Source organism: Gobius niger (assembly GCF_951799975.1).
Source record: "Gobius niger genome assembly, chromosome: 7".
Classification (NCBI taxonomy): domain Eukaryota; kingdom Metazoa; phylum Chordata; class Actinopteri; order Gobiiformes; family Gobiidae; genus Gobius; species Gobius niger.
The window spans coordinates 38,642,490-38,654,668 of NC_136858.1; the positions used below are offsets into that span (position 1 = coordinate 38,642,490).

At 38.3% G+C, this 12,179-nt stretch overlaps 1 protein-coding gene across 1 annotated transcript in view; it reads left to right on the forward strand.

The window, feature by feature from the left end:
- lamb1a (laminin, beta 1a) overlaps positions 1-12,179 on the forward strand; it is a 112,782-nt gene that overhangs the window by 16,263 nt on the left and 84,340 nt on the right. The window contains exons 7-9 of the mRNA XM_079560563.1: positions 2,605-2,725; positions 6,181-6,369; positions 7,436-7,612. Coding sequence (XP_079416689.1) covers positions 2,605-2,725; positions 6,181-6,369; positions 7,436-7,612 — 487 coding nt within the window. The remainder of the gene's footprint in view (positions 1-2,604; positions 2,726-6,180; positions 6,370-7,435; positions 7,613-12,179) is intronic.

A 12,179-nucleotide genomic window follows, 5' to 3' on the forward strand; every position in this document is an offset into this window, starting at 1 on the left:
AAAAATGAGACAAAAAAATGACAAAAATGTGACAAAAAATGACAAAAATGAGACAAAAAATGACAAAAATGTGACAAAAAAATGACAAAAAATTTACAAAAAATGTGACAAAAAATACAAAAAATTGACAAAAAATTGACAAAAAATTGACAAAAAATTGACAAAAAAAATGACAAAAATGAGACAAAAAAATGACAAAAATGTGACAATCTTCTGAGATTGTAAGCCAAAATCATCCCAATTAAAGCAAACAAAGGATTGACATTCCTCACTCTGCAGGTCACGAGTCTATATCATCTATTAGTTTCACATTTTAAGTTGGAATAACAGAAATAAATGAACTTCTTCACAATATTCTACTTTTCCGAGTTTTACGACCCACATTTGTGAATCACTGGTGTATAGTGTAGTTTTTGTGAACTCTAAATCATCATAATCGTCTCTGTGATCTTGCCCATGTCGGTGTCCCACAGTAACAAAGGTTTAAAAGCGGACCAGAGAAATAAAAAGTCTTCTAAAGGTAGGGCTGCTCGATTATTGAAAAAATAATAATCACGATTATTTTTGTCATAATTGAAATCACGATTATTCAAACGATTATTTGTTGCCTTTAAAAAATCCAGCAAAAGTGAAAAAAATCCAGCAAAAAAATGACAAAAATCCATTAAAAAAAAGACAAAAATCCCCCCCAAAAAAAAATAATCCAGCAAAAAAAATGACAAAAATCTATTAAAAAAAGACAAAAATCCATAAAAAAATAAATAAAATCCAGCAAAAAAAATGACAAAAATCCAGCAAAAAAAGACAAAAATCCATCAAAAAAAAGACAAAAATCAATTTAAAAAAAGACAAAAATCCAGCAAAAAAATGACAAAAAATCAGCAAAAAAAGACAAAAATCCATAAAAAAAAGACAAAAATCCATTAAAAAAAAAAAATCCAGCAAAAAAAATGACAAAAATCCAGCAAAAAAATGACAAAAATCCATAAAAAAAAAAAAAAATCCAGCAAAAAAAATGACAAAAATTCAGCAAAAAAAGACAAAAATCCATTAAAAAAAAGACAAAAAACCATTTAAAAAAAGACAAAAATCCAGCAAAAAAATGACAAAAAATCAGCAAAAAAAGACAAAAATCCATTAAAAAAAAGACAAAAAAACATCAAAAAAGTGACAAAAATCCAAAAATTTAAAATTTGAAAAAAAAACATGAAAAAAAAATTGAAAAAAAAAAATTTGAAAAAAAAAATTGAAAAAAAAAACATTATAATCCATTTTTTGCGATTATGCTAATTTTTTAATCGTTTACTGTTGTAGTCGAAATCGTAATCGAATTTCGATTAATTGCACAGCCCTATCTAAAGGTCTGCATTCTAAGAGGTGAGACTGAGCGTGTGTTGACAGCCTCATCCAGCCTGAGATAAAGCTTTCTGTAAACTCAGACTCCCACTTAGCCTCGTGTAAACATCTGCCAGTTCCCAGTGTTTCCAGCTGCAAAAACAAACCCTTCGCCCCGGGTCACTTCTCCAGCCAGCTGTGCGTTTCAAGCAGAATCTACCTCTTGTTCTGTAAGTCAAACGACAGGGCTGCTCGATTATTGAAAAAATAATAATCACGATTATTTTTGTCATTATTGAAATCACGATTATTCAAACGATTATGTGTTGCCTTTAAAAAAATCCATCAAAAAAAATGACAAAAAAACAAAAAAAATGACAAAAATCCAGCAAAAAAGTGACAAAAATCCAGCAAAAAAGTGACAAAAATCCAGCAAAAAAGTGACAAAAATCCAGCAAAAAAGTGACAAAAATCCATCAAAAAAATGACAAAAATCCATCAAAAAAGTGACAAAAATCCAGCAAAAAAGTGACAAAAATCCAGCAAAAAAGTGACAAAAATCCAGCAAAAAAGTGACAAAAATCCAGCAAAAAAGTGACAAAAATCCAGCAAAAAAGTGACAAAAATCCATCAAAAAAATGACAAAAATCCATCAAAAAAGTGACAAAAATCCAGCAAAAAAGTGACAAAAATCCAGCAAAAAAATGACAAAAATCCAGCAAAAAAGTGACAAAAATCCAGCAAAAAAAAGACAAAAATCCAACAAAAAAGTGACAAAAATCCAGCAAAAAAGTGACAAAAATCCAGCAAAAAAGTGACAAAAATCCAGCAAAAAATGACAAAAATCCAGCAAAAAAGTGACAAAAATCCAGCAAAAAAGTGACAAAAATCCAGCAAAAAAGTGACAAAAATCCAGCAAAAAAATGACAAAAATCCAGCAAAAAAGTGACAAAAATCCAGCAAAAAAGTGACAAAAATCCAGCAAAAAAATGACAAAAATCCAGCAAAAAAGTGACAAAAATCCAGCAAAAAAATGACAAAAATCCAGCAAAAAAGTGACAAAAATCCCAAAATAAAAAATTAGAAAAAAAAACGTGAAAAAAAAAAAAAAAAAAAACATTGAAAAAAAAAATTATAATCGATTTTTTGCGATTATGCTAATTTTGTAATCGTTTATTGTTGTAATCGAAATCGTAATCGAATTTCGATTAATTGCACAGCCCTACGACGTGGTGAGTGCGGGTTCACTTCCTGGTTGTCTGCTCGCAGGTCCACGGTCACTGCATGTGCAACCACAACACCGAGGGGCTGAACTGCGAACTCTGTGAGGACTTTTACCACGACCTGCCCTGGAGACCGGCCGAGGGGCGCAACACCAACGCCTGCAAGAGTGAGTCTGCGCCTGCGTCTGTGTTTGTCTGTCGCCTCATGGTCCTGTGAGGCGACACCAACGCCTGCAAGAGTGAGTCTGCGCCTGCCTCTGTGTTTGTCTGTCGCCTCGTGGTCCTGTGAGGCGACACCAACGCCTGCAAGAGTGAGTCTGCGCCTGCCTCTGTGTTTGTCTGTCGCCTCGTGGTCCTGTGAGGCGACACCAACGCCTGCAAGAGTGAGTCTGCGCCTGCCTCTGTGTTTGTCTGTCGCCTCGTGGTCCTGTGAGGAGCAATGTGTGGAGAGCGGCTGGTCGAGGCCTGAAAGGTGCCAGGGTGCAGGGCTCAAACGTGCGGCCATTTTGGGTCAGGTTAAGTCTTGTTTCCAGGGTTAACCTCTTAATCCCGCCTGAACCGAGAGGATCTTTTTTCCTCACGTCATCAGATTTTTTTCCATCATTTTTTTGTTGGGTATTCAACTCATTTTTGTAACTTTTTTTGTCATTTTTTTATCACATTTTTGTCATTTTTTGCCAATTTTTTGTAATTTTTTTGTCAAATTTTTATCAATTTTTTGTCATTTTTTGTCACATTTTTTTCAATTTTTCCGTCAATTTTTGTCATTTTTTTTATCACATTTTTGTAATTTTTTGTATTTTTTTTGTATTTTTTTTGTATTTTTTTTGTATTTTTTTTGTATTTTTTTGAATTTTTTTTGTATTTTTTTTGTATTTTTTTTGTACATTTTTGTAAATGTTTGGTCAAATTTTTTTCACATTTTTGTCATTTTTTGTCAATTTTTTTTATCACATTTTTGTCATTTTTTGTGACATTTTTGCCACTTTTTCATCAATTTTTTCGTCACTTTTTTCTCACATTTCCATCATTGTTTTCGTCTCAGTTTTGTTGCTATTTTCTCACCTTTTTTCCAGAAGCTTTTGGATTGGGGTAAAGCCAAACTGGAGAAAATGTGCTCGGTTCAGGCGGGAGTTAAGGGGTTAAGCATAACGTAAATTGTCCGAGACGAGGCCCCAAAGCAAATATCCACGATGCTGCTGCCTCTGAGCAAACGCCTGATCAAAGGGAAAGTTACTTCTGGTCTCGAGAGCCCAGAGAGACGATCACAGACGAGTTAACCTTTCAGTTTCCTCTTACTTCATATTTTTGTGTGTCTTTAGGGTAAAGTGGTCTGGGTGGTTATGGGCGTGGCCGAGGACATTCATATGCATCTGGCAACCACCACAGCCTGATATCACTGAGCTTTAGTCCTGCATCCTTTGTATCTGCTGCACTTGACCATTAGGAGGGACAGAGGCTCCGGTGTTTGAACAGTTTTCAAGCTCCAGAGGAACAGTTATTGAGAAAAAAGAAAAATCACAAAAATGCCCAAAACAAGTAAACCTATTGTTTTTAGTTCGACAGTGAATTAAGAAATAAAAGAGAGAGATATGAGGCGTCGCTCCTCTCATTTGGGCAATAAGAAACAATATATGGCAAAACTGTAAAAATCACTCTTGAGCAGTAGATACTGTCATGAATATGAGGGAAAATATATCATTTAATTGAATGGTTTCTCATCAAAGTCAGGCCTAGGCAGAGAAGGCAAAAACTGTCGATGTTTTCTGTGAACCAGTCATGACAGAACCTTGTGAAGAGAAAGAAACTTTGAATATATAAACTGACTATTGTCCTGACCACATGGTGACAAGCCCCTCCCCTTTCCCCCCAAACCGGTCCAGACCCCATGGCTGCAGTGGACTGGGGCTGGAGCGGTTTGGACCCCCCTTCGGGAGCGGAGCCGTTCAGTTTAGGCAGTGGAAACACCTTCAAACCCGGTCCGCTCTGGTCCGGTCTGGTCCGGTCCGGTCCTGTCGAAATGGGGCTAATAATACAGTCCATGAGAAGAACAGGAAGAGGATGAAAAAAAAAAACTTTCATTCTTATTTTTAAAATAGTTACAAATGCGATATTTTAGATGGACCTTATAAGATACTTATTCATCAGTCATAAATTAAATAAATACAATCATGAATTAAATAAATTATAGAAGCGTAATAAAGAGCTAAACTTGTCCAAAATATTAAACTTGAGGACTTTCTACTATTTAACTGTTTGCACATTTCCTGTCCATTTTGCACACCCAGACTGATCTTATTTAATGCCGAATGTAACAAGTGAATGTCTCTGTTGTCAGATCAATAAAGGAATGTCTTATCTTATAAAAATGTAAATATAACACTTATTTTGAAATGGAGTAAAATACAAGTCACTGCTTCATCCTTGAGTTCTGCACCTTTTTAAAAAGAAGCCACATCATTTATTATTATGTAACATGTACGAAGATGGAGGATGAACTGAGCCAGAAAAGGATATTAACTATTTCTAAACATTTCTAAAGTGGTGCAGCTAAGTTATGTCCTGGTGCACCTAAATAAAAATGCCAAATGCCTTTAAAAAAAATATATCATTCCACTAAACTAAAGTTTAAGAGAATCGGTACCGTTTTATCTTTTGGTTTTGAAAAGTCGATGAGGAAAAAGGCTCTCGTTGCGTTACGTTTTTTCACATTTTTGTCATTTTTTTGTCATTTTTTCGTCCATTTTTTTATCACATTTTTGTCATTTTTTGACAATTTTTTGTATTTTTTTTGTCCATTTTTTATCAATTTTTTGTCACTTTTTTTGGTCACATTTTGTCACATTTTGTAATTTTTTTGTCATATTTTTGTCATTTTTTCGTCAATTTTTTGTCCATTTCTTGCGACAATTTTGCCACTTTTTCATACATTTTTCAGAAATGTTTTGTCATTTTTTTGTTTTGTTTTTTGTCAAATTTTTATCACATTTTTGTAAATTTTTGATCAATTTTTTTCCACATTTTTGTAAATTTTTGGTCACATTTTTTTCACATTTTTGTCATTTTTTCGTCAATTTTTTATCACATTTTTGTCATTTTTTTTTGTCATTTTTTGTCAATTTTGTGTAATTTTTTTGTCCAATTTTTATCAATTTTTTGTCGTTTTTTTGGTCACATTTTTACATATTTTTGTCATTTTTTTGTCACATTTTTTTTTCCATTTTTTCGTAAATTTTTGTCATTTTTTTTGTTGCTTTTTTGTAATTTTTTTGTCATTTTTCGTCAATTTTTTGTCAATTTTGGGTCTTTTTCTTTTTTTGGGTCATATTTTTATCAATTTTTTTGTTAATTTTTGGTCACATTTTTTCACATTTTTGTAATTTTTTCGTCAATTTTTTTGTCAATTTTTTGTTGCATTTTTGTAATTTTTTATCAATTTTTTGTCTTTTTTTTTGTCACATTTTGTCACATTTTGTAATTTTTTTGTCATATTTTTGGCATTTTTTCGTCAATTTTTTGTCCATTTTCTTGCGACAATTTTGCCACTTTTTCATAAATTTTTCCCTGGGTCTGGAGTGTAAACCACAGAGCTTTTACTGAACAGTGCCTGATGTTCCCTCAGGGTGTAACTGTAACCACCACTCGGGCTCCTGCCACTTCGACATGGCCGTGTTTCTGGCGTCCGGAAACGTGAGCGGAGGCGTCTGTGACGAGTGTGGGCACAACACCACGGGGCACCAGTGCGAGCGCTGCAGGCCCTTCTTCTACCAGCACCCGGAGAGGGACATCCGGGACCCCCACATCTGCCAGCGTGAGTGCATTCTCACAGAAACTTCTTATTAGTAATACGTTATGTTTATTCTACATGATCTGTTTCCACAATGTGCACTGACAAAGCGTGAGTGCATTCTTACAGAAACTTCTTATTCATTTAGACCAAAGTTATGTTTATTCTACATGATCTGTTTTCACAATATGCTCTGCAAAAAGTGGATTCTAAGCAAGTCAAAATATCTTACTTTAAGAAATAAGTTCTTATTTTTTCCCTAAAAAGTAATAAAGTTTTCTTGAGAAAAAAAATCTTGTTTTAGGAAATAAAATCTAGCCATTTCTTGTTCAGATAAATTTGCTAAAAAAATGATTATTTTTTCTTGTAACAAGAAAGAAAAACTTGTTGAATCTTCTTCAGTTTTAGACAAAGAATATTATTTCTTATTTTAAGAAAAACTCAGATCAACAACTCTTAATGTAAGAACTGCTTCTCACAGATGATAAAACATTCCATTCTTTAAAGTGGGCGGCTCGGTGGCACAGCGGTTAGAGCCTCAGCTTCACAGCTCGAAGGTCCCGGGTTCGATTCCCACCAGGACGGGGCCTTTCTGTGTGGAGCATGTTCTCCCCGTGTCTACCACTAAAAACATGTACAATAGGTGAATCCTCCAGCAGGTGATTCTGACCATCAGCCTGGCTCCACATCAGGGAGACTCCGGGCGCAGCAATACTTTCCTTAAATATTAGTATTTATTAACAACATTTTACTTAAATCAAGCAACATTTAAGTAAAATATCCACAATTTTTCACTAAATAAGAATGTTTTCCTTAAATTATTCCATTTTCTGAGGACATTTTGCTTAATTCTAGTTATTTATTTGCTTAAATTTAGTGTTTCTTTCTTGTTTTATGATAAGAAAAATATTCTAGAAATAAGAATTCTTAGCAATAAAAAAACACTGACCCCATTGGCAGAGTTTTTTCCTTAAAACAAAACAAAACGTCTTATTTTAATATTTTAAGATGTTTTTCCCTTGTTTTTAGAAGGGCACTTTTTGCGTCCTTTACGTCCTTAATCTAACCCGTGCTCCTCGTCCTCCCCCAGCCTGCGACTGTGACCCGGTGGGCTCTCTGAACGGGGGCATCTGTGACGGGCTGACGGATGTTCGGGCCGGTCTCATCGCGGGACAGTGTCGCTGTAAGGTCCACGTGGAGGGCGGGCGGTGCGAGCGCTGCAAGCAGGCGCACTACGGCCTCAGCGACCAGCCCCAGGGATGCAAACGTAAGGTCCACAGGCGCTTTCTGGGCAGACCGTGAAGCTCTGCTGACGTCCTGGTTTAGACCTGGTTTAGACCTGGTTTAGACCTGGTTTAGACATCGTTTAGACCTCGTTTAGATCTGGTTTAGATCTGGTTTAGACCTGGTTTAGACCTGGTTTAGATCTGGTTTAGACCTGGTTTAGACCTAGATTAGACCTGGTTTAGTCCTGGTTTAGACCTGGTTTAGACCTCGTTTAGATCTGGTTTAGACCTGGTTTAGACCTGGTTTAGACCTGGTTTAGGCCTGGTTTAGACCTGGTTTAGTCCTGGTTTAGACCTGGTTTAGACCTGGTTTAGATCTGGTTTAGACCTGGTTTAGACCTGGATTAGACCTGGTTTAGACCTGGTTTAGACCTGGTTTAGACCTGGTTTAGATCTGGTTTAGACCTGGTTTAGATCTGGTTTAGACCTGGTTTAGATCTGGTTTAGACCTGGTTTAGACCTGGTTTAGATCTGGTTTAGATCTGGTTTAGACCTGGTTTAGACCTGGTTTAGGCCTGGTTTAGATCTGGTTTAGGCCTGGTTTAGACCTGGTTTAGGCCTGGTTTAGACCTGGTTTAGATCTGGTTTAGACCTGGTTTAGACCTGGTTTAGATCTGGTTTAGACCTGGTTTAGATCTGGTTTAGACCTGGTTTAGACCTGGTTTAGACCTGGTTTAGATCTGGTTTAGATCTGGTTTAGACCTGGTTTAGATCTGGTTTAGACCTGGTTTAGATCTGGTTTAGACCTGGTTTAGACCTGGTTTAGACCTGGTTTAGATCTGGTTTAGATCTGGTTTAGACCTGGTTTAGGCCTGGTTTAGATCTGGTTTAGACCTGGTTTAGGCCTGGTTTAGACCTGGTTTAGTCCTGGTTTAGACCTGGTTTAGATCTGGTTTAGACCTGGTTTAGACCTGGTTTAGGCCTGGTTTAGTCCTGGTTTAGGCCTGGTTTAGACCTGGTTTAGGCCTGGTTTAGACCTGGTTTAGACCTGGATTAGACCTGGTTTAGACCTGGTTTAGACCTGGTTTAGACCTGGTTTAGACCTCGTTTAGATCTGGTTTAGACCTGGTTTAGACCTGGTTTAGGCCTGGTTTAGATCTGGTTTAGGCCTGGTTTAGACCTGGTTTAGACCTGGTTTAGGCCTGGTTTAGACCTGGTTTAGACCTGGTTTAGACCTGGATTAGACCTGGTTTAGTCCTGGTTTAGACCTGGTTTAGATCTGGTTTAGACCTGGTTTAGACCTGGTTTAGATCTGGTTTAGACCTGGTTTAGATCTGGTTTAGACCTGGTTTAGGCCTGGTTTAGGCCTGGTTTAGACCTGGTTTAGGCCTGGTTTAGACCTGGTTTAGGCCTGGTTTAGACCTGGTTTAGTCCTGGTTTAGACCTGGTTTAGTCCTGGTTTAGACCTGGTTTAGATCTGGTTTAGACCTGGTTTAGACCTGGTTTAGGCCTGGTTTAGACCTGGTTTAGTCCTGGTTTAGACCTGGTTTAGACCTGGTTTAGATCTGGTTTAGACCTGGTTTAGGCCTGGTTTAGGCCTGGTTTAGACCTGGATTAGATCTGGTTTAGACCTGGTTTAGACCTGGATTAGACCTGGTTTAGTCCTGGTTTAGACCTGGTTTAGATCTGGTTTAGACCTGGTTTAGACCTGGTTTAGATCTGGTTTAGACCTGGTTTAGATCTGGTTTAGATCTGGTTTAGACCTGGTTTAGGCCTGGTTTAGGCCTGGTTTAGACCTGGTTTAGGCCTGGTTTAGACCTGGTTTAGGCCTGGTTTAGACCTGGTTTAGTCCTGGTTTAGACCTGGTTTAGTCCTGGTTTAGACCTGGTTTAGATCTGGTTTAGACCTGGTTTAGACCTGGTTTAGGCCTGGTTTAGACCTGGTTTAGTCCTGGTTTAGACCTGGTTTAGACCTGGTTTAGATCTGGTTTAGACCTGGTTTAGGCCTGGTTTAGACCTGGTTTAGACCTCGTTTAGATCTGGTTTAGACCTGGTTTAGACCTGGTTTAGGCCTGGTTTAGATCTGGTTTAGGCCTGGTTTAGACCTGGTTTAGACCTGGTTTACGCCTGGTTTAGATCTGGTTTAGACCTGGTTTAGATCTGGTTTAGACCTGGTTTAGATCTGGATTAGACCTGGTTTAGACCTGGTTTAGTCCTGGTTTAGATCTGGTTTAGACCTGGTTTAGACCTGGATTAGATCTGGTTTAGACCTGGTTTAGACCTGGTTTAGACCTGGTTTAGACCTCGTTTAGATCTGGTTTAGACCTGGTTTAGACCTGGTTTAGGCCTGGTTTAGATCTGGTTTAGGCCTGGTTTAGACCTGGTTTAGACCTGGTTTACGCCTGGTTTAGACCTGGTTTAGACCTGGTTTAGACCTGGATTAGACCTGGTTTAGTCCTGGTTTAGACCTGGTTTAGATCTGGTTTAGACCTGGTTTAGATCTGGTTTAGACCTGGTTTAGATCTGGTTTAGATCTGGTTTAGACCTGGTTTAGGCCTGGTTTAGGCCTGGTTTAGACCTGGTTTAGACCTGGTTTAGACCTGGTTTAGACCTGGTTTAGACTTGGTTTAGTCCTGGTTTAGACCTGGTTTAGTCCTGGTTTAGACCTGGTTTAGTCCTGGTTTAGACCTGGTTTAGATCTGGTTTAGACCTGGTTTAGACCTGGTTTAGGCCTGGTTTAGACCTGGTTTAGTCCTGGTTTAGACCTGGTTTAGACCTGGTTTAGATCTGGTTTAGACCTGGTTTAGGCCTGGTTTAGGCCTGGTTTAGACCTGGTTTAGACCTGGTTTAGACCTGGTTTAGATCTGGTTTAGATCTGGTTTAGACCTGGTTTAGACCTGGTTTAGACCTGGTTTAGACCTGGTTTAGACCTGGTTTAGTCCTGGTTTAGATCTGGTTTAGACCTGGTTTAGACCTCGTTTAGACATCGTTTAGACCTGGTTTAGATCTGGTTTAGTCCTGGTTTAGACCTGGTTTAGATCTGGTTTAGACCTGGTTTAGACCTCGTTTAGACCTGGTTTAGACCTGGTTTAGTCCTGGTTTAGTCCTGGTTTAGACCTCGTTTAGACCTGGTTTAGACCTGGTTTAGATCTGGTTTAGTCCTGGTTTAGTCCTGGTTTAGACCTCGTTTAGACATCGTTTAGACCTGGTTTAGATCTGGTTTAGTCCTGGTTTAGACCTCGTTTAGACCTCGTTTAGACCTGGTTTCGACCTGGTTTAGTCCTGGTTTGACCTCGTTTAGACCTGGTTTAGACCTGGTTTAGTCCTGGTTTAGACCTGGTTTAGACCTCGTTTAGACATCGTTTAGACCTGGTTTAGATCTGGTTTAGTCCTGGTTTAGACCTCGTTTAGACCTGGTTTAGACCTGGTTTAGATCTGGTTTAGTCCTGGTTTAGACCTGGTTTAGACCTGGTTTAGACCTGGTTTAGACCTGGTTTAGATCTGGTTTAGACCTGGTTTAGACCTGGTTTAGACCTCGTTTAGATCTGGTTTAGATCTGGTTTAGACCTCGTTTAGACCTCGTTTAGACCTGGTTTAGACCTGGTTTAGACCTGGTTTAGACCTGGTTTAGTCCTGGTTTAGACCTGGTTTAGATCTGGTTTAGTCCTGGTTTAGACCTGGTTTAGATCTGGTTTAGATCTGGTTTAGACCTGGTTTAGACCTGGTTTAGACCTCGTTTAGACCTGGTTTAGACCTGGTTTAGACCTGGTTTAGACCTGGTTTAGACCTCGTTTAGACCTCGTTTAGACCTGGTTTAGATCTGGTTTAGACCTGGTTTAGTCCTGGTTTAGACCTGGTTTAGATCTGGTTTAGTCCTGGTTTAGACCTGGTTTAGATCTGGTTTAGACCTGGTTTAGACCTGGTTTAGACCTGGTTTAGTCCTGGTTTAGTCCTGGTTTAGACCTGGTTTAGACCTGGTTTAGACCTCGTTTAGATCTGGTTTAGATCTGGTTTAGTCCTGGTTTAGACCTGGTTTAGTCCTGGTTTAGTCCTGGTTTAGACCTGGTTTAGTCCTGGTTTAGTCCTGGTTTAGACCTGGTTTAGACCTGGTTTAGACCTGGTTTAGACCTCGTTTAGATCTGGTTTAGATCTGGTTTAGTCCTGGTTTAGATCTGGTTTAGACCTGGTTTAGTCCTGGTTTAGACCTGGTTTAGTCCTGGTTTAGTCCTGGTTTAGACCTGGTTTAGACCTGGTTTAGACCTGGTTTAGACCTCGTTTAGATCTGGTTTAGATCTGGTTTAGACCTGGTTTAGACCTGGTTTAGACCTGGTTTAGACCTCGTTTAGACCTCGTTTAGACCTGGTTTAGATCTGGTTTAGACCTGGTTTAGACCTGGTTTAGACCTGGTTTAGACCTGGTTTAGATCTGGTTTAGTCCTGGTTTAGTCCTGGTTTAGTCCTGGTTTAGTCCTGGTTTAGACCTGGTTTAGACCTGGTTTAGACCTGGTTTAGACCTGGTTTAGATCTGGTTTAGACCTGGTTTAGACCTGGTTTAGACCTCGTTTAGATCTGGTTTAGATCTGGTTTAGACCTCGTTTAGACCTCGTTTA